This window comes from Monodelphis domestica, chromosome 5, assembly GCF_027887165.1.
Source record: "Monodelphis domestica isolate mMonDom1 chromosome 5, mMonDom1.pri, whole genome shotgun sequence".
Taxonomy (NCBI): Eukaryota; Metazoa; Chordata; class Mammalia; order Didelphimorphia; family Didelphidae; genus Monodelphis; species Monodelphis domestica.
Window position 1 is genome coordinate 219975065 of NC_077231.1, and position 22358 is coordinate 219997422.

The following is a 22358-nucleotide window of genomic DNA, read 5'->3' on the forward strand; positions in this document are numbered from 1 at the left end:
ACAATGACTTAAGAAAATAATAATCAGTTTGAGTTTCATAGTTTGTTTTTTCCTTTTTAAATTCTTTACTATTCAATCTTTGGCTAACACAATAAAATTGTCATCTGGCTATATGAAAGAGACCTCTTCAAAATGAAGCATAGAACAGATGAAGAATCTGTTTCAACTGCCTACACCAGCATGAAGTCTGTATCAAGACATGATCCAAGATATAAATTTGGTAGAGAACCCAGGTGACTCAGGTTTTTGTTTTATAATCTACCCATACATTATCACATGATATTACTTTCTTTCTGAAGGGAGGCTTCCCCAAAGGGAGGTTTGTTCCCCCAAACAAACAATAATAGGCACAATAATTGGGAGAGTCCAATGTTTTCTGTGAGACATCATTAATGCATAACTGAGTTAATTCATTAGAATATAAACTTCTTGTAAGTAGGGAATGATTCATACTCTGTATTCATAGCCCTATCCCTTAGTAGGTAATTAGCAAAGAAACACTGATTGACTGTTTAATCAGCAGAGTTGGAGAGTTGGGGAAATTATTGCACAGTACTGTGTAACAATGTATAGTAAATTTTATTACTGTATTTAATGCTGGCATATTGTTACTATGTATTTAATTGATCATTTAATTTATTATATGTATGCATGTACAAGAACAGCATGTTATGAAAGGAGGCAGCAGGTATTCATTATATCACCATCTCTCATAGATATGGGGTTCTAGTGAAAAGCACCTGTTTGGAATTCTCTTTCAAGCATAAATAATCCTATCAGTCAACCTCAGAAATTCTGCAGTCCTAGAATTAGGGCACTGGAATGGAATGAACAAATGTTCACCACCCAAACTGACCACTGAATATGTCATTAAATGCCTGAGAAGTCCTTAGAAAACTAATGCTGTCTTGGATAAGACAGGAACTTGGATAAGTAGGAAAAATGGAGTAGAAAACAAAATAACTTAACCCAATAGAATAAAAGTAACCGGATTTCAAAACAGTAGGAAGGAGAAAAATTGGGGAATCAAAAGGAAATGAGTATTTAAAAAACAAAATCTGATTTGAATTGGATGTCCCTAGAAGAGGTTTTAAATAACACACACACACACACACACACACACACACACACACACACACATACACATACACACACACGCACAATTGGTTTGAAAATTTTTAATTAATTTGGAATATTTGTCCATGTTTATATGATTCATAATTCCCTCCCCTCCTCCCTCTCTGACCATAGCTGATACACAATTCCACTGGGTTTTACTTGTGTTATTGATCAAGATTTTTCTTGATCAAATATTTCCCTATTATTGATAATTGCACCAGTGTGATCGAACACGCGCGCACACACACACACAATTGGGAAACTTAAGTCCCCAAAATGGCCTTTCCCCAATCCTTAGATTTACTCAGCAGTAGTTATAAAAAGAAACAAGGGCAGGCAGGCAGCCAACACTGATGAGCTTATTATGTGCCAGGCATTGTGCTAAGCACTGGGGTTACAAAATATGAGCAAAAAGGACAATAATCCATCCTAAAATGCTTACATTCTAATAGAGAAAGATAACAGATGAAACAGACATGGAGGGCAGTGAGTAGATAGAAAAGTATTCTCATGGATAAAAAAGTAGAAGCTAAGAAGTCACTTCAAAATGCAAAAAGGCTGTAAAATGCTGAAAATTCGGTAGAAGAGAGTAATGGTGTAGTAATAGTATGGTAATAGTAGTGGTGGTGGTGGTAGTAGTACTAGAGGTAGTGGTAGGTAATGTTTATAGCATTTACTATGTGCCAGGCACTATGCTAAGCTCTTTACAATTTTTATTAAATTTGATTCTTGAGAAGGAGATATTATTACCTCATTTTACAAATAAAGAAATTGAGAAAAATAGTAGTTAAGTAACTTCTCCAGGGTCAACACAGTGAGACAGTACCTGAGATCAGATCTGGTACTCTATCCACAAAGCCACACAACAACTAGAATATTGATATTATTATTATGATAGTTTAAAGCTGGAGCAGACCTGAGAGATCATCTAGTCCAGGTATCATTTTAAAAATGAGAAAAATGAGGTCCAGAGAGGTTTAGGTTGACCTAAGACTTGAACCCAAATCACCTGACTGTTTATTAAAATATTTTCTCCTCTCTAATGATTGGTTAGCTAATAAATATTTATTATATGAATAAAATGCCAATAATATTTAGCATTAGGAATAGAATTAAATTAATCATCAGTAGATTATATGCAATTAAGATATAAGAAAATTATTTTTAAAAGAATAAAAAATCAACTGACAAACTATTTCTTGAATGTCTACCAGAATTCTGTTAGATACCGAGTTGGATGACATGACAAGAGCAGGAATTTATAAATTAAGAGTCAGAACAACATGGGAAGAAAACAGAGAAATTAACCCCATTTTACAGATAAATAAAATGTAGAATCACACAGCTAGAAAACATTCACTATAATAGAAATCAGAATCTTTGGCCTCTTGACACCTATGTAGCCCTAGTTCCATTATACCATGCTACCTCTCTGTCTATTGGTATTTAATGTATGATTTACATGAAGTTTTAATTAAATCTCTCCAATGTCATCATCTTTTAGGAATTTCTTATGGCACAGTGAAATTAATAAGTTGCTGAATTGTGAGACCAAAAGATTTCCCCATAATTCCCTCACAAAACCAAATCTGGTTTCCAATTATATTGAACGACAGAACTCATAATATATGAGAATTCTAGTTGAAGTCTTTGTCAAGCTCTGCATTTCCTGTGCTGAGAATTCTCCCATGTCACTCACAAAGAGCTATTGAAAATGCAGTGCTGCTAAATGTAATTCTTTATAAATTTAATTAAAAGTTTTGAAATTTGTTCTGGGCGCAATCAAATGAAAGAAAGAAAAGAGGAAACTTCTCATCTCTATGTTTAATGTTCAGTGACTTAGAGGCCATTATTTTAAAAGCCTCAAGGAAGCACACTTTGTCCTCTACTTTCTCCTGACATCAATGTGCTTCTCAGGTAGATTTTTTTGCCCTAATTTAGCCAATGGCTTAATCACCCAATTTTGAAGTGCATTAGAAGCTTAGACTTTGTGCTCTGAGGTCACCCTTCATCAAACTTACCTGCTGAAGCAGGCAAATGAGGGAATCTGCTTGTATGATGATAATAGGCACTGGAGTGATGCTAGTTGCATGAAAAAGGGTCTCTACAGAAGCCATGATCTGGTCAAATCGTCCCGCGAGGCCACCCAGTGTCACAATCATGTCCACCTATGCAAGGCAAAAATGAACCTATAAATATAATACTTAGAGACTTTCCAATAAACACACAGCAACTTAAAACTATTCATTTCTCATGTATATAAGAAATAGAAGATCACTTTTGTTATAGAAACATTTGCTAAAACATCTACTGTACAACTGCATAAAAATATCAGAATCTTTAGTCAATGTTATTCTTAATTCACAGGATGACTTATGTAAGGTGATGTAATGAATATAGTCAGTGTTTAAATTAGATTATCAACTATTTGTTTTAAACAGAAATAAATGAAGATTTTTAAGCTAGAAGTCTTAACTCATGAAGGCAAAAGGAAAAATAATTTATTATTTTTTCTTTTTAGATTTTTAGTTTGCTTCTATAACAGGGCACCTAGTGACTCTCAATGAATTCAAGTCAGATTAATCAGTATGAAACAATATAAATTCCTTACCCTTCACACTAATGCTTTTATAATATTCTTATGTAAAAGAGGAAGACATATGAACTGGTGGAATAAAGAAAACAAGAATATTAACTAAAGGATTAGTGTCATCATTGATAAGGATCACAAGTTCTGCAAGGTTGTGTCTTTTTCCCTATGTCCTGACATATCTTTATAAAAAGCCATTGTCACCACATCAATCACTTCCTTCCCTTGAGCCCCCATGGAGAAAATCCCCAAAACAATCCATATTAGAAAAAGGACTCTCAGGCCACCAATCTTGCTTCTAAGTTTGGCCCTCAAAGCCATCACAAAGTGGAAAATGCCTTCTAAGAAAAGAGTTCACAAACACTAACGATTTGGCCCAAAGAGTTCAAAATCACTAGAAATACCATTCTCAACTTCAAAACAATTGCTGTCCTCAAAGTAGGCAAGCATCTTTGGAAAATATATATCATGATGAATAACCAATTAATAATCAATCAATAATCAATGTTTCTCAGGCCAGAGAAGCCCACTGCTTATTTTTCATTTTCCTGACCATATGCATTACAAAGGCTGATTAAATAAATGAAATTAAATCAATTACATTGATCTGAAGATCATTGTGGGGGGTGGGGGGAGAAGGATTTACCTTACTAATGGAATAACCACTAGGGGGCAGCAGTGGCTCAGTGGATTGAGAACCTGGCCTAGAGACAGGAGACCCTAGTTTCAAATCTGGACTCAGACATTTCCTAGCTGTGTGACATTGGGCAAGTCACTTGACCTCCAAAGGAAGAAAGAAAGAAATAACTGCTAGAGATTACCAACACTCAGTAAGAAGTATTTCTTTCTTTTTTTTAGAAGTGTTTCAAAGAATAACTGAACAGAAGGAAGAAAAGGAAAAAAGAGATGGTAGGGAGGGTGGAAAATTGATTAAGAAATTAATATGGAGTCAACAAGGTTATTTTTAGTTTTAAAATATGGAGCACCTAGGTCTTAGAAAGAATTCACCCAATCCAAGAGTTTATAAAGTTTATTAAAAAGTCTCACCTAGTCAATTATTAATTTATTTTTTTGTGAATTACAATGTAAAAACCATTTCCAACATAATTCAAAGAATATTGATTCTCAACTTTTCCCCTTCCTCCATATCCGCATGGTAGTCAAAGGTATTTGTAATCATGAGTCCTTTGGGAAAGGTTTAGATCACTGTACTGCTGAAAATAGCTGTTATTTACATTGATGATGGTAAATTATTCCTGTCACCATACAATGTTCTCCCATTTCTGCTTATTTCACTCATCTTCAGTTTGCTTTTCTGAGCTCCTTTTGCTTGTCATATTACAATCATATCCTATACTTTACTGAGTCACTCCCCAATTGATGAGTATCCCCACATTTTCCAAATCTTTGCCCCCCCCAAAGAACTGCTTTCAATATTTTTGTACATATAGGTTATTCCTCTTTCTGTCTTTTTATTACTTTGTAATATTCATTTAGCAAAGCTATTGCCAGGTAAAAGGGTAAGTTCTATTTCCTAGACCTTTGGTTACATCCAAATTACTCTCCTGAACGAATCAGTTCACAACTCCCCCAAGAATGCATTTATGTTCCAGCTTTCCTATAATCCCTCTGTTTTGTCACATTCCTATACTGACATAATAGCCAATCTGATAGGTGTAAGTGGTACCTCACACATGTTTTCATTTGCTCTAATCAATAATACTCTAATCAATAGAGATTTAGAGTATTTTTGAATGACTATAGACAGCTTTTATTACCTTGACTGAGAACTGCCTATTCATATCCTTTTAGCATTGGGGAATGACTTGTATTCTTATATATTCAACTCATTTCTCTAAATATTCTCTAAGGCCTTTTATTAGGAAAAAACACAAATATGATTATTGGATATTGCTTTCCATCCTATTTAGCCATGTTTAGGTTCTGACCTCTACCTCCCCCAGTTTTTCCTCTTCTCTATCAGTCCACCTCCCTTCTCTTATCCCCTTCCCCATCTCTTTCCTTCAGAGTAAAATAGCTTTCTATATTTAACTGATTATTGGGGATGTTCTTCCCTCATGAAGCCAATTCTGATGAGAGTCGGGTTCATATGATCTCCCCACCCCCCTCCTGCTCCATCATCCCTTTTCCTGTGAATACACTTTTATACTTCTTTTATATGTAATAATTCACCCATTCTATTTTCCCTTCTCCCTCCTCCCAACACATCCTTCCCTCATGATGTAATTTAATTTTTTTATATCATCCCATTATATCCAATTTACACCCTCATCCTCTGTTTATATATACTCCTAAATGCCTTTATAATGATAAAGTTCCTTGCTGTTTCAAAGAATCACCTCCCATTATAGGTATGTATATATTTTAACTTCATTGAATGTCTTTTGCTTTCTCTTTCCTGTTTTCCATTCAGCTCTGTTCTTTTCATCAGGAATATTTGAAAGTCCTCTACTTCATTAAATACTCATCTTTCCCTCTGAAAGATTATGCCTAGGTTGCAGAACATGTGATTCTTGGTTGACGGTCCGGCTTCCTTGTTTTTAGAATATTATATTCTAAGCCTTCCAATCCTTTCATGTAGCAGCTGCTAAGTCTTGTGTTCCCTACTATGATTCCATGATATTTGAATTATTTCTTTGTGGCTATTTACAATATTTTTTCCTCAATCTGTGAGTTCTGGAATTTCGCTATACTAATCATGGGATTAATTCTTTTAGGTTATCTTTCAGGAAGGGATTAGTGGATTCTTCCAATTTCTTTTTCTTCTCTGGTTGTAGAATATCAGGCCAGCTTTCCTCTTAAAAATAATGCCTAAGTTCTTTTATTCTCCTGATTTTCTAGGTCAGTTACTTTTCCCATGAGATAATTCACATTTTCTTCTATTTTTTCTTTTGATTCACTCTGATAGTTTTTTTTCCCCCTTAAGGCAGGAGAGTGGTAAGGGTAGGCAAGGGGGGCTGAGTGACTTTCCCAGGATGACACAGCTGGGAATTGTCTAAAGCCAAATTTGAACCTAGGACCTCCTGTCTCTAGTCCTAGGTCTCAACTCACTGAGCTACCCAGCTGCCCACTACATTGATTGTTTCTTGATGTCTGATGGATATCCTGACCTTTCACTTGCCCTTTTCTAGTTTTTAAGGCATGTTTTTGATTGAACTTTTGTACCACTTTTTCTTCTTTGTGAAGAGTTCTTTTCCTTAGTGAATTTTTCTGACCCTTTTTTCCAAAGGGTAATTTTTTACATATCTTTCTTCATTAAGCCAATTCTCCTTTTTAATGAATTCTTCTCTTTGGATTTTTGTGCCTCTTTTACCATTGGCCTAATTTGTTTTTTTTTTTAAATATTAATTTGTTCAATATTTTTGGTGCTTACTTTACTAAGGTATTGATTCTTTTTTCTTCATAACTTTTCTGTATTTGTAAGAATTTAAATTTAGATTTTTATGCTAATAGAAAGTTCGAAAGTAATATTGAGGTCGACAAATATTATAGTTTAAGTCAAAATGACTTTTAGTAGCTTCATTTACAAAGAGGTAGAAAGAATAAAAGTGGAAAAATGTAGATGAAGAAACAGAATACTGCCTAGCTACCAATACCTTAAGTTTAATCTTCATGTCTCCAAATCACAAATGTGAATCCAAAAATAAATCTCACCATAATCCTAAATCCTAATTAGGAAGAAATTCCAAAGAGTTAGGAGACTCTAAACCTTCAGTGCACCCACTAAGACTAAGACCACCAACAATCTCACCAGAACTCACGTTAAATGTGGTGTTCCACCAAAGTGCCGATGAGCAGAGAGGGTCTCCTCAACAAAGACCTAACGAAGAAATCGCTCCATTCACCACCATAGGATCCAATCTTCTCTAGTCCAGCTCAATGATGCTGGGTGAATGACCTCAAGCTGGCCTTTTTAAAGCAGTTTTCTCCACAATGCTTCCTGTTGCTCCCCCACTTCATGGGAACCAATCACAGTGTTTCCATTTGCCTAGCACTGCCCCAGGGGTGGGCAGTGGCCTCTGGAGTTGTCACCCACTGTAGCAAGTGACTTGTGAACTCTCCTACTTGGTGACTGGTAAGGTACTGAGTGGGCATGCTTAAGTTTTTGATTTTGATTAAAAGTTGCTGATTGATAGACAGTTTGAATTGCTCTTTACAGTATCCCTCTTATTTCTTTTCCCATTTTTTCTACTTCTTTTATTTGATTTTTAAAACTTTTTCTGGGCTTTGGAGAAATTAATATTTTTTTAGAGGCTTTGGACACAACAGTATTGACTTGGTTGTCTTCTGTCTACAGTCAGTAAAATAACTTTTTATGGTTTTTTTTTTTGTTCATTTTCTGACTTTTTATTTCCTTTAATTTAAAAACAATTACAGCTCAGCTCTGTAACATGGTTCCAAGCTTCAAGTTCAGGCTGTAGCTGTCTTCAGAGCTGGCAGAGTTGGCACTGGGGATCTATCTGCTTTCAGGTCTTCCACATGGATATGATATAATAATTTATATTTAATATTCTCTGGGCCTATGCTCTGGTCTGAGTAATCTCAAGCATTCTTTAACCTCTTGAAACTGTGACCAGGGTCTCTTGCACGCTCATGGTGGCAGGTGCCAGTGTGTGTTGGTCCTTCTCTTCAACCTGTGGCTGAACCTCAGGACTTCGACCTGGATCTGCATATGATGGGCAGTGTTAACAAGCTGGCTTCTAGAGTCAGCTGAAGGACCCTTCTGAGCAGTTGTCCAACTTCTTTTGCTGTCTAGGGTTGAGAGTTCCAGAAGCCTTGACTAATGTGTTAGTTGCACCAAAGGCCTGTTTTCTGCATGGGGCCTTCCCTGGTGGACTGATCCCCACCTGCACCCTGATGCCCTGGATGCCTCCTGCCAGGGTTTCTAAGTTGATTAGGACTAAAAAATTATTTCACTTGGTCTTTTTTTGTGTTATGCTGCTCCAGAATTTGTTTTGAAGTGTTACATCATTGCTTTTTCAAGGGAAATTTGGTAGAAATCAAATGGGTCTCTGTCCCTTTTCTGGCATTTTGGCTCTGAACATCCCCTCTTCCTTCCCATTTCTACAGACCTGAAGGGAGATACATGACCTTAACTAAAAATGTCTTCTTTCCAGCATTAATCTACTGCCCCAAAACATGGCTTCTGATTCAAAAATTTTGTTCATGTATCATCTATCATCTTCTGGTGAGAGGTAAAAATAAGTCTCTGCCAAAATAACTAGAACCAATGCAATTTTCCTCTAAATGCTTTAGTTTCCTTGTTAAAATAAAGATAAATTCCAGGGTCAAATCTACAGAACTAAGTCTATGACTCCAAGGACTACTTTACTATCTCTACCCCTACAGCCTCTTCTCTCTTCTTCCAGTTTGTGAGTTCTGAGAAACTACCCAGGCTAAACATTCACAAACAGGGATGAGTCGCTGCACTCTGGACTATTCCACATGCTCCACTAGTTTCCTTTTGTGTTGTTTTCCTCCTTCCCACTGAAGTTTTGTGATAGGAACATTTTTCTTAGCATGATGCTTAAACATCAGAAAACACTTAAATAATCTACTGTTTGGTTTTTTTCAACCTTTTACCACCTCTGGGCTCATTCCAGCAAAGACAAAACAAACAGACAAAAAAAACAAGGAAAAAAAAACAAAGCAATAGATGAGGTTCAATGGTTTGTTGCACAAAAAATTGATATTTCAATTGCTTTTATGGACCCAGAATATGCCTCTGGTTTAGGAATTAAACCAATTTAGAAACTTTTAGGATTCCACTTGGGTGTCCTCTAACCCACTAGAGTGTGTATGTCACTGTCCTCCCTATAATTAGTATAATGCAATTAGATGAAATTAGAGACTTCTTTCACTCCCTGACTTTGCTAGTTCAAAAATGGCATACCAAATTAGTCATAAATAAAATTTGAGGAAATAGCCTTTAGATGAAGTTTTTAGATGAAGTCTTTAGAGTGGCTTTAGATGAAGTTTTTAAACCTAAGAAAAGACTTTTACTCTTTTATAATTAGCTCAGCTCACTTGAATTCCTTTCCCTATTATAAAATGCAAAGGTTCATCATGTCCATCTTCTGCTTCTTCTCATCCTCCCAATCCCTGTTTCCTTGCAGAAAAATCAGGGTTACTTTAAGAACACTTTAAAATATTTTTTTTCAATTGATGGGGCATGCCTTGAGAGAAGCCTATGCAATTCAGAGGAAGAAACAAGACCCAATTTATTCACCAATGCAAACCATTCTCCAAAGGCAGTCATCATCACCAACTGCCACTCTTCCCCCAAAGAAATACATTCCGGTTTTGATACATACAATAAACACATCTATTACGGTTCAGCCATTTTTCAATTGTGTTCACTCTATGACCCCTTTTGGAGTTTTCTTGGCAAAGATACTAGAAACCATTTCCTTCTCCAGCTGTTTATAGGTGAGGCCACTAATGCAAAGAGGGCTAAGTGACTTGCTCAGGGTCACATAGCTATAATTAAATGTCTCAGTCCAGATTTGAATATCCTAAAAAGGAGTCTTCCTGACTTCAGGTCAGGCCAGACTTATCGATTGAGGCCCTAGCTGAACATTAGAGTTCATATTATAAGCAAAAGTTTAAGAATCTATAAAAGAAAAAAATTAAAGACAAGAAGAATCAATAAATATTGATAAATACAGAGTCAGATGACTCAGGTTCAAATCTCAACTCCACAAATGTTGCTTTCGATAAATCACTGTATGCCCCTGAGTCTGTTTCATTATGCATAAAATGGAGGCATCAATACCTACCCTTACTACCCCAAAAATAATGAGCTAAAGAACCTTTATGAATTTTAAAGCACGTTCATGTAAAATAAGAATATTTTTATTACAACAAATTGAGAAAAGGTAAAATGCTGTTGAGTTCATACCTCCAAAATACCTTCCTTGTCATTCTTCACAGTATAAAATGTTATATTAGGGAAATTCATCTTTAAAGATTTATTTTTTAAAATGTCTGGCTCCCTAGTTACCACCCAACAGCTGAACAGAACCTAAATATACAGAGTCAGGATGTAACTTTATAATTAGTCTGGTTTTCTTATATTTCATTTAGCATTTCATTTGGATTAGATATAATCGAATTTGTGAAACAAACCTTCTTTTTGGAGATTTTGTTTTCATTAAAGCAAAACATATGATTATTTCCCCCAAACAAGCCAGAGATAACTATTAATCCTCTCTAAAAAGGGAATGGGGCAAATTGAACATAGTAAGAGGCAATACTTTGTTTTGATTCCTGTTTCTACCTTTATCTCATGTGATTCCTTTACAGAGTAGCTTTTTTCTTAACTCTACCATGTCTTTCGCTGTTTGCTGGTTGATAGGCTGAGGTCAGGGAAGCAGCCTGAGTGACAGAATTATTTCTTCAGATGTGAAAGTCTAAATTTAGCTGAAACAGACTTTGTTCTGTGAAGTGCGCTGAAGGATAACTGAATTTCTATCCAGCAAAATGGTTTAGGTTACCAAGGACTATGTGTGTGTGAGAAAGGGAGGAGCAAGAGTGAGAAAAGAGGAAGAAAAGTAATAAAGGGGAAGAAAGAATATGAATTTGAATGACTTTGTAAATCTTTCTGGTAAATAAAGAAGATGGCTGTTGCTGTGTTATGAGATCAAGGAGAGAAGGAAACGTCTCCACTTGAAAACCATAACCCTTACTAATTTAATCTGAAATTCCACATTTGTTAGATCACTTAGAAATGAACAATTCTGTCCTTAAACATTCCAAAGGATGGAGAAGGGTATGTAATATATTACAGTTCTAATATGTAGGGAATAAATTTGTCAAATTAAACTAGGGGATAAATGGATGATTTTAAAGGATGATGTGATGAGGGGAATATGGGGTACAAAAAAGGAACTGAGGTAAATGGGTACCAAAAATAAACTACCTGTCTTCACAGTTTTGCTAAGAGTTGTCCCTCTTGAAGAGCCCCTACAAAACCATGCACAGCAAAACCAACTAAGCAACTCACAGGGAAAAATTTAACCAAGATGATTAAAAGGCTTCCCTTTAACTTTCAAAAATCTGTCCTGCATTGCACTGAGGCCTGAAATGAATAATGAAATTCTTTGGTCTGATAGTTTGATGCTTTAATTTGAAGACAGAGGACCCTTCAAAGACTACAGAGAAAAGAACTCTAGTATGAGTAAAAACAAATGATCTGACAAAAGCAGTAAGAGTGGAGCAAGTTTTAATAAGCCTGTAAAATATAACCTCAGTGACTGGTGCAAAGAACAATGAGTAATCTGAGAAATTGTCAGCCTCATCTTATAGCATTTGCTGTGGAAGAAAACAAGGAATATGGCAAACTGTCCTGAAAACAAGGAATATGGCAAACTGTCCTCGGGGTTTCCAGTATATGATGATTTGGAATTTCATTTCACAACCAAAGACTCAAAGGGTGTATAAGGAAAGAAGGGAAATACTGTGTATTCCAATGGAAAAAGTACAATGCCTGGATGTCAAACAAATAGGACTTGTAGAAATTCTTCCCTTGTACCCAGAGTTTGAGTACTTTCATGCTAAAAATGACTCAGACAACAGCTAATTACTAAGAAAACTGAAGACAAGGTCTTTGTATGTAGCTCCAAATTGTTGATGAGGAAACTGAATTTAGAAGGTTAATCACAACAGTTGAGTCTAGTAGATGTTGGAGAGCTTGCCCTGCCTGTTATATCCACCACTTCTACAAATTTCTCCTTCCCACCTTCCTTCCACATACTCTCATTCCACAACTTCTCTTGCTTCCTTCCCCAAACTCATCTTGCTCCCTTAGCCCACAGTATCAGAAGAGCAGGTTTTTGCAAAATTTGGTTAAGTTCCATAAATATATATTAAGTATCTACTACATACAAAGCAATGTGACAGGTGATGAAGAGCACATATAATACATTATATATGCCATTAACACCAGATTAATAATACCACTTTTGGTTCTCAAAATGCTTTTCTTGCTTAGAAACAAAAATGACTTCTAACTTTATCTTAAAGTTCAAAAGACTCTAGTTGATGTGTTTCCATATTTTCTAATGTCCAATTTGTCTCCTACAACTTTGATTTCATTTCCATTCATATTGGCTAGAAAATATGTCCTTGCCTGCCTCCATTATACATACTGCTAAATTAATCTAAAAATTTCCTAAAATACTATCTTCCTCCCTTTCTTACAAACCTTTAATCTATCTCTTACTATCTTCCAACATGAAGTTCATCACATTTACACTGATCAACCAATGTTCAAATATGAATTTGTTCACTTCTCTTCTGTGCTGTTAAAGTTCATCTGGTGCTTTACTCTAAAATCCTTAAGAAGTAGCTCATACAGATATTATTGCCACCATTTCATACTTGAAGAAACTGAAGCTGTGATGTGTGACCTGTCTTGTCCATGGTCATCAACCTGGCAAATGTCTGAGAAAGAAATGAGACTCAATTCCAAAGCCAGGGCTATACTAAGCTGCCTTTGATTCCTTAATTAACTTTTTATGTATATGATTTCCATCTCCTCATGTAAATATGTGCCATGAGCAAAAAGACTTCAGCTTTTATTTTTATTTTAGCATTTTGAACTTGGAAAAATAATCATTTAAAGACTGATTTATGACAGAGAGTATTTGTATTGTTATGCTTACAAACTGCCTGATTTATCTATGTTAACTTCTGAACTTCATTCTGGTCTCTTCTGTGTTTTTTTCATTTTTGATTGACTCTTCTCTTTGCTTTCTTTTTTTTTTTAATTTTGTATGATTATTACTACCCCCATAATTCTCACCCTTGTCAAAAGGCACATTGACTACACCTGAAAATGATCAATATATCAACAGAGATTGGTCTTCTGCAGTCATGATTAGACATTGTATCAATAAAATTAAAGCCGTTCAGTCATTTTCCTAAAAATGGGTGATTTCCGTTGTAAATTCCTAGTTTTAGTTTTATATATCTTTTATTATATCTTATTTCTTCCATAAGTATGTAAAAAGACAAGATAATCTTTAATGTGAGGATGACCCAAAAGTTGATTCTTCATATTGGAGAATTTATGTAAATGTTCAGCTGTTGCATGTGGTTTATCTTTTAGCTCAATATACTTAGAAGTTTTGATTAGTATAAATAATTAATCTGAAGGTATTTCATTGTTATTTGGATTATAGTCAAAGGACAGGAGGACTACAAATACATTGAAAAAAACTCTAATTCCATCTTTGTATTTCAGAGTTTCAATTCAGCACAGATTTTTCATCAGGAATATCTGAAACATCTCTATTTCATTAAAGGGTTATTTCTCCTCACATGACTACACTGAGTTTAGCTGATTATGTTGCAAGATGTTCTTGATTGTAGTTTATTTCTTTCAATTTTGGGAATATAATATTCATGCTCTCTGTTCCTTTTAGGGGGAGGATGATGAATCATGCACGATGCAGAAAGTGGTTACTTAAATTCTTTCTAGTTGCTTGCATTAATTCTTTTATTTTAGAGTACTTCCTTCCCTCCTTCTCTCTTTCCTCCCTGATACCCCCTTCTCTTCTTACAACCCCCATTGCCCTCTCCCCTCCTGTTCTCCCACTCTTCTACTCTGGGAGTTTTTATTTAGGGATTCTTTTCAAGAAATATTTGTGGGATATTTCCTATTATCATGTAGATGTATGATTCTAATAGGTTTTGGCAGTTTTATGAGGAAGAAATCAATAGAGTAAATAGGAGGAATAGGGAAGTGGAACTTTATTGTTTCTCATAATTGGGGTCCATGAGAGGAAAACACAAATATGGCAAAGAGGGTGGGGGCCATGGGCAACAAGTATACTTCACACTTTTTGAAAAGGAAAGAATAGGGTTGAATATACACATACAAATACTTTGGTGTATAAACAAACCAAACTCAACTGGGAAACAGGCAGGAAAATGAGTGGGATTAAGTTTAGAATGAAAAAAACACTGAAAAAGTTATAGTCATTAGCAAAACAATCACTATTTCAGAAGGAGAGACAATTAAGAGAAAGGTATCTACAATCTATGAGGATGTTTTAGGTGGCTTCTTAGGCAAATGTGTAATGGATGAACCAATTGGATTATGTAAATGTAAGGAATAGTAAAAGCAATGATTTCAGTGAATCCTGGGTAACAAGAAGTGTCATGAAATAAAGTGAGCAAAACCATATGAAGAATTTATAGAAGGACAAAATTGTAAAGTAAAATGATTTTGAAAGATATAAAAAGATGTAAAAAGTCTGATCAAAGCTCTGAGCAACCACAGACTTATAATAAAGGATCTTGATGGGGGAGAAATGGTATAACAAAGGCAAACATGTTTGGACATAGTCATTGTATGGAATTTATGGCAATTTATTTACAATAGAGGGAAGATATTAAGGAATGAGATAGAGCAAGCAAGAGTGGAAACTCCAGCTTTGTCTGAGCCAGGAAGAAATAAAAAAGCCCTAATCAGGAAAAAGAGTCTCAAGACAATGGGCCTTTCCTGGATTCTTTACACCTCTAGAGAGCAGGGTCACTGAGTCAGCCAAGGTGACCATCTAAAAGGAAAGGAGTCTGGGGTCTCCTGCAGGAGCTCCTCCAGGGGTTCAGTACTATAGCCTCTCCTCCAAGTGAAAGAGCTCTTAGATCTCCTTGAATCAAAATAGGGGCCTCTGATACTCTTTTTAAAGATTTTCTCTGGTGTCCCCTCTCCTACCAATCACAGAAGATGCTCCTCTCCAGGACTGCCCACTATTTAGTTCACACCTTCTTTGGTTAAAGTATACCTTTTTGGGTTATGTAACACCTCAAGGATGAGTTATCATCCTTTGGAGTTTAAAATCTAAAAATAGATTGTGGATTACAATTCCATTTTACCAATAAAGGAAGAGCTAAGTACCTTAATTGTTACAATCATGGGATTACAATTTAATCTTCACAATCAAGGAAGAAGAAGTTTAAGTATCTTCATTGTTACAATCCAGAGATAGCTAAATCCAGCCTTCACACAAGATAGAGGTCTGACCTATCTGTGCCTGGGCCATGCTGGAATTTGGAGATATGTGCCATTCACAAAAGATCGGAATGCCTTCCTCAGTGGGGCATCTGTACCAACAAAATCTCTAAATAAGCCATCAAACTGAGATTTCTGCTAAGTAGATAAATTCTTCCTTGTCCAGGGACCGATAAATGCATGCTTCAGTTCTGCAATGGATGGATTAGGTATAGAATTAGGTATGGAATAGAAAAATGTATTTTTATATATAGATATATCTTTTAAATATTAAATATGTATTATATAAATAATATCTGTACCAACTCCTCCTGAGTAATCTCAAAACCATGGGCTTATCTATTTTCCCTTGTTGCAGAGTGTTTAAAAAAAGAAAAGAAAAGAAAAGAAAAGACAACTGATGTATTAGGAGGAGATTCAGAGGCCAAGATTCAAAGTGCTCCCTTTTAAGGTATGGCCAAATGATCTAGGAAGTCTACAGTCAAAGGAACTACTTGTAGCTCTGTCTGGAGGTCAAGAAGATTTCTTTTCCTATTCTTCCCTTGCTTCTTGCTTGATAGGCACAATTCTTGCCCTGAAGTTTGAAGACATATGCAGTCTTATTTTTAAATTCCATACATATCACAAGGACAACAATAAACATTATTCCAGGTAGATACCATCTATCTTCTGAGAAACAAAGAGTGCTTTCACATAAATTACCTGTTTTATTCCACATAATATCCATAGATTTGGGACAGTGGTGGAGTGAGGGGAGCTGGAGGAAAGCAAGTGACACAGGGAGCAAGTAAGAAGGAAAAGAGAGGTTGAGGAACTTGTCTAAAGTCAAACAATGAATCATTTTTCAATATTAGAGGAGAATTCTTTCTAAGTCTCTATGGATACACTTTTCTCAAATGAATTGTCAAATTCTAGACTTGTGAAATAATCCTATTTCCTTAGCTTCTTCTCCCTCAAAAGCATCAGTCCATAGGGCTAGGGCCACGATCTAGAGAAGACAGAAAACTCAACATTGAAGAAAGATGAGTAGGAGAAAATGTGGAGAATGGCTTAGGCAGCTCCATTTGCTGGCAAAAGCTCACATTTTGAGATGAATATAGTTTCATTAAAGTCTGGGCCTCAGTGCTTGAATGTGACAGCCCTATTGACTCTTGCTTAGTGAGACATCAAGCCTTTATGTACCTATTATATAGCAGGTTCCATACTAGAATTGGCTATGCAAACACAAAAGACCTCAAGAAATTTATAGTCTAACAATTTACATTATCAAACTAATACTGATCCATCAATAACATTTGCTACTAGGAATCTTATAGAATCAAGAAATCAGGAAGGACTATGGACTGTGGCTATCACTTTCCCTGCTCTTAGATGACCAATTAAGATGTAGGTACCATCAAGGAGCCAATGGAAGGCAGCCAGTAGTAACAGGAATTAAAATAAACAGCACTACTGGAAGTCAGTCAAAAGAATAATATGCATTAAGAACAAGCTACTCTAGACTTATTGTTTCTGTTTCAATTTGTTTTACTTTCTGGATATAGTTTCAACTAGAAGCAGATTAATGTGATGTAATGTAATGAATGTAATGTAATATAATGTAATGTAATGTAATGAATCCCTGTTTTCCATTATTTTCCTGAGCCATATAATGTCATTTGATAATTTTTATAATGTCTAGAAGAGGGGAATAAAAAACCTAGTCATATACTTTTCCGCACTTAAATAAAGTTCATGGAAAACCAAGCTGTTGCTTCCCATGATATAAAAAATCAGATACATTGGACTTACTAGGTTGCCACAGGAAAGTATTTTCTCTCTTTTTTGAAAGACCTTGACCTTTTTTGGAGAAAAAGGCACAATGTATACCAATAAATGCACAGCTATATAGCTAAGCAGGGGAAAAAAAATCAATCAAGATGTGGCCTGGCTGAGTCATTTTTTATCTTTGAGACTATCACAACCCATCCTTTTTCATCATTATTTCTTCATTTAAGGGCATTTCTACAATTGATTTTGGGAAACATTCAGAGCAAACAAAATCTTAGAGGAAATAAACCCACAACACTTAGTCTAAAAACTGCCTGAGGAGCTGCCACTAGGGCATTATAGGGACATCACCAGATGAGGGGATGGGGAAGAGATGAATTTAATACTCTGATAGTCTTCCCCATATCTTATGCATCACTTTGCACTTTTATTTTTAAGAATGTTAACTCCCATCTTATAATCAAATCCTGTGTATTGGTTCGAAGGCAGAAGAATGGCAAAAGCTGGACAACGGAGGTTAAGTGATTTACCCAGACTTAGAAGTGACTGATACCAAATTTGAATCCAAGACCTCCTGTCTCTGGTCCTAGCTCTCAATCCACTAAGTCACCTACCAGTCCCTATCACTTTATACTTGACCAGATAATTATTGACTATCTTTCAATCTATACTCTTATAATCTATAGTTTCAATCTATAATCTATATCTATCTATAATCTATAACTGAAACCTTTTGAGATGATTGTGAATTTTTTTGAATAGCAAATTTTTTTCAATTAGACAAGAGAACTGAACAATGATATCTATCTGGTAATTACTTCTCCCATGCTACATGTACAAAGGTTAGTAAAAGGAAATATCAATACAGATTTTGTTATTATTGTTGTTATTTTTAAATTTAACAGAGGGAGGCAGCTGGGTGGCTCAGTGGATTGAGAGCCAGGCCTAGAGATGGGAGGTCCTAGGTTCAAATCTGGCCGTAGACACTTCCTAGCTGTGTGACCCTGGGCAAGTCACTTGACCCCCATTGCCTAGCCCTTACCACTCTTCTGCCTTGGAACCAATTGGTTCCAAGACAGAAGGTAAGGGTTTAAAAATAAACAAATAAATAAACTTAATAGGACTTGTTATAATCAAAACATTAAGCCATTCTTATCAGTAGTCATTTGCTGAAAAGTAATGATTATAATAGTATGTATAAAAAACAAAGGCTATGCTAAAGCAGCAAAGATAAAAAAAATGCTAGACTAATTTAGAGAAGAGTTCTATATGGTTGAATAGTCTGCAGTGAGGAATAGAATTAGGAGGGGTGGGGCCAAGATAGTGGAGAAAAGGTAGGTGATTGCCTGAGCTATCCCAAATTTCCCTCCTAAGAACGTTAAAATGTAATAATTAAAAATGGGTTTGCCGATTAGAAGAATTAAAAAAAATATATTTTGGCTTGCAGTTTGTAAGAAATAATTAACTTAAGTCAAGAAGACAGTTGTAGCGTTTATTTACAGCAAGGTAGAGATATTAAAGTGAGAAATATAGAAAAGAGGTAGAAAAATATTGCCCAGAGTGATGTAAGTCCTAATTGTAGTGCTTCCAGACAAAGAACACTAATTAGAAAGCAAATTTATACCAGAATCCAAGGTCCTAGTCAGGAAGTCAAAATCCAAAGAGTCAGAAGACACTGATAAACCACTGAGAACCTTCAGTGTATAAGAGGCTAAAACCTCCAAGAGTCTTCTCCAGAGCTCATGCTGAAGAGAATGTCCAACCAATCAACAGAAATCAAGAAATCAACAGAATCCTACCCAAGGAGTCAAGGAAGGAAAAATGCATTCTTCTACTCAGTTTTACCTTTTATAGCCTTTTTCCACATAAAGTTCTGCCTCTCTCCCACTTCAAGGGAACCAATCACAACCTCTCAATTTCCTTAGCACTTCCCAAGACCAGGGGAAGGTGGGGGGTTGTTGGACATTGCTTGTGGCCTTTGGGGGTATGAACTTTGTTCCCCAAGTAAGTGACTGGTGAACTTGTGACTTAGTAGGGTTACTTTTAGTTCTTGATTAACTCAAAATAGACAAAGGGAATAAAAACATAATTACAAAAAGAATGCCTCAAAATTATTTTAACCCAAAACTAGCTCTGATAACAAAAACCTTGAAAATTGAGATAGTGACCTCTCTATGGAGGAGCAGCGGCCAATGTTATCATGAAGGTAAAAGTAAAAGAAAAAATAGGCTAAACAAACAACAACAACAACAAAAACCTGACTATAATGAATTTACTATGGGAAGATCTAGACACAAATTCTGAAGATAAGGAAGTAAAAAAGTCACATGTATTTTGTGGAAAAAATATGAATTAATCACAGGTTCAAAACTAACTCTTGGAAGAGGTCAAAAAGGATTAAGAATCAAATAAGAATAGAGGAAAAATTGGGAAGAGAAATAAGAGTGATGTAAGAAAATCATGAATAAAGAGTCAAGAGCATGGTAAAGGATGAAGAAAAAAATAGAAAAGGGAAAATGGTGAAAAAGGGATAAAAACTTATTGAAGGGTAAAACATAAGAAGTAGAATTGGCCAAATAGAAAAAGAGGTAGAAAAATTCACTGAAGAAAAGAACTTTTTAAAAAGCATAATAGGATAAATGGAAAAAGAAAGTTGTATAAAAACTCAAGGAAGCATAGGACTTAAAAAATAGAATTAAACCTGTTCAGGGCTAAACTGGCCAAAGAGTAGAAGCAAAGGTCTTCTTCTCCTTACCACCAACCAAATAAAGTACCTCAAAAGGACAAAAATCAAAATCAGATAAGCAAAGGAGCTGTACAATAGGGCCCAGCCTTGAAAATAAGCAGGATTTGGGCATTTCAAAGCCCATAACAAAGCACAAGCCAATTACCCCTCACCCACTACTCCTACTATACCAGAGTCAGAGCAAGCACAGGGCAATCTCTAGGTTGGGGGGGGGCGAGGCGGGGAGGTGGTTAGGGGGCTAGCTAAGGACACCACAAACTTATCCCTGAAAGTAACAAGACTTGGGACCCCAGGAGGCTGAGGAACATGGAAGTTGGGCACAGAGAGAGGGTAGAGAGGGGCTATCCACAGCAGACAAAGGAGAGACTGAAAAATATTTGTGTCTGGTTCCAGGAGAAGGGATCACAAAAGAGTCATTATATAGTGCCAATAAGCATAAGGTCAAGGAGACCAACCAATCACAGTGGGATTGATGAGAATCTGTAATCTGTGCCAAGACAGAGAACTTGTTTTGGGGTTCAAGCAAGAGGCTATTTGAAAACTTCAGACAAAGGATCTCCCCATGCCAGATTCAGATAAAGCACCTCGGTTTGGCTCTCCTATCCCTGAGAATGAAGTTAAAACCAGATGAAAGAATTTCCAATTAACTGCAAAAATTTAGTCCCTTTTCTGTCTTTCATATTGCGACAATTTTCTGTAGTTTTGGCTACTAACTGGCTAAGTACATATTGTTGCAATGGTCCTACAGGGCTGTGGGACATAAATCACTTTATTGGACCCTGACCCGTTAAGGGCTTAGTCTTACTCAGAATTTTTATATTCCAGTTAATTACGATTTTTTTCTTTTCTTCTATATTTTTTAAATTTTTTACTTCCTTTTAACAACTGTTTCACAAATAACTCAACAATGTATCCCTGGGTGATTTATGTGATTGTTAAAACCCCGCTCAGGGGAGATTGTAAAATTGTCATTAAATTCTTTTAGGATAAAAAACTTGCCAACTCCCTGAATCAAAAAAGTGAACTCTGTGAAGAAGTGCCATGGAGATGCCTGCAGAAACCTCACACTGCACCAAGAGATCCAGAATGAACTTTGGGCTGCAATGAAATTCAACTGTGGGAATTGAACACATTTGTGTGCTTAGCAATCTTTAGTTTTGCTCTCTTTCTCTTTTATTTCCCTCATTCACAAATTATTATAATTTCCCCTTATAAAGTACTAAATTATATGTACCTCTAATTGAAGATCTAGTTGAAGATAGGTGTTGGTTATATGCATTGATCCCCAGGAGAAAACTAGGCATGTAAATCTGGAAGATTTCTACATGCTCACAGTGGGTATTGTGTAGTTAAAATCTGAACCCCAGAACTACAATTCCCAGCACCCTATTTTCCTTCTCATATTAAGTGCGGACTTGGGGAGGATATTAAGTTTTGTGTAGCCCCTTCTCTCAATTTCTCTTCCTGTGACTCCCTTTGGTGGCCTTATATTTTGTTATAGAAATGCCTTTTTATACTTTTACTTCAAGTGATCATTAATGAGCTTATATTTAATACTTGGAATACTGGGCATTAATTTAAATCTTACAGACCAAGAACTGGAGGTTAAGTAACTTGTTCAGGATCACACAACTAGAAAGTGTCTGAGGCCAGATTTGAACCCAGCAACTCCCAACTCCAGACATAGCATTTTATCTACTCTTTTATCTTGCTGGCCTGTCCCAGTTCTTTTAATAACTTCAAATAATTTCTTAATCATGACCAACTTAATTTTCAGTGGATAAACAAGAAAATGTTCAGAATGAAAGACAGAGACACAAAGAGAGAAAGAAACAGAGAGACAGTTCAAATAACAAAGTACTTTGTGACTTTGAAATCTCCAATTTCATGTTCACTCTTCATCTACACCTTACCTGACACCATTTTCACGTCATCTGGTTTCATTAATTTAAGTTACATATTGTTGTTAATAAAATTAGAATTAGTTTTCTTCCCCCCCCAAAAATGCATCTTTGTTATTTACACAGAATTCTACCTGCCTCTAAATAATTCACATTTCTCCTAGAAGAAAATGTCTTATGCTGACCAGAGTT

At 35.8% G+C, this 22358-nt stretch overlaps 1 protein-coding gene across 4 annotated transcripts in view; it reads right to left on the bottom strand.

The window, feature by feature from the left end:
* Positions 1 to 22358, bottom strand: part of TPK1 (thiamin pyrophosphokinase 1) — a 437448-nt gene that overhangs the window by 172937 nt on the left and 242153 nt on the right. For all 4 annotated transcript variants that reach the window (XM_016426210.2, XM_056799835.1, XM_007504513.3 and 1 more), the window contains exon 7: positions 3141 to 3287. In XM_016426210.2, coding sequence (XP_016281696.1) covers positions 3141 to 3287 — 147 coding nt within the window. The remainder of the gene's footprint in view (positions 1 to 3140; positions 3288 to 22358) is intronic.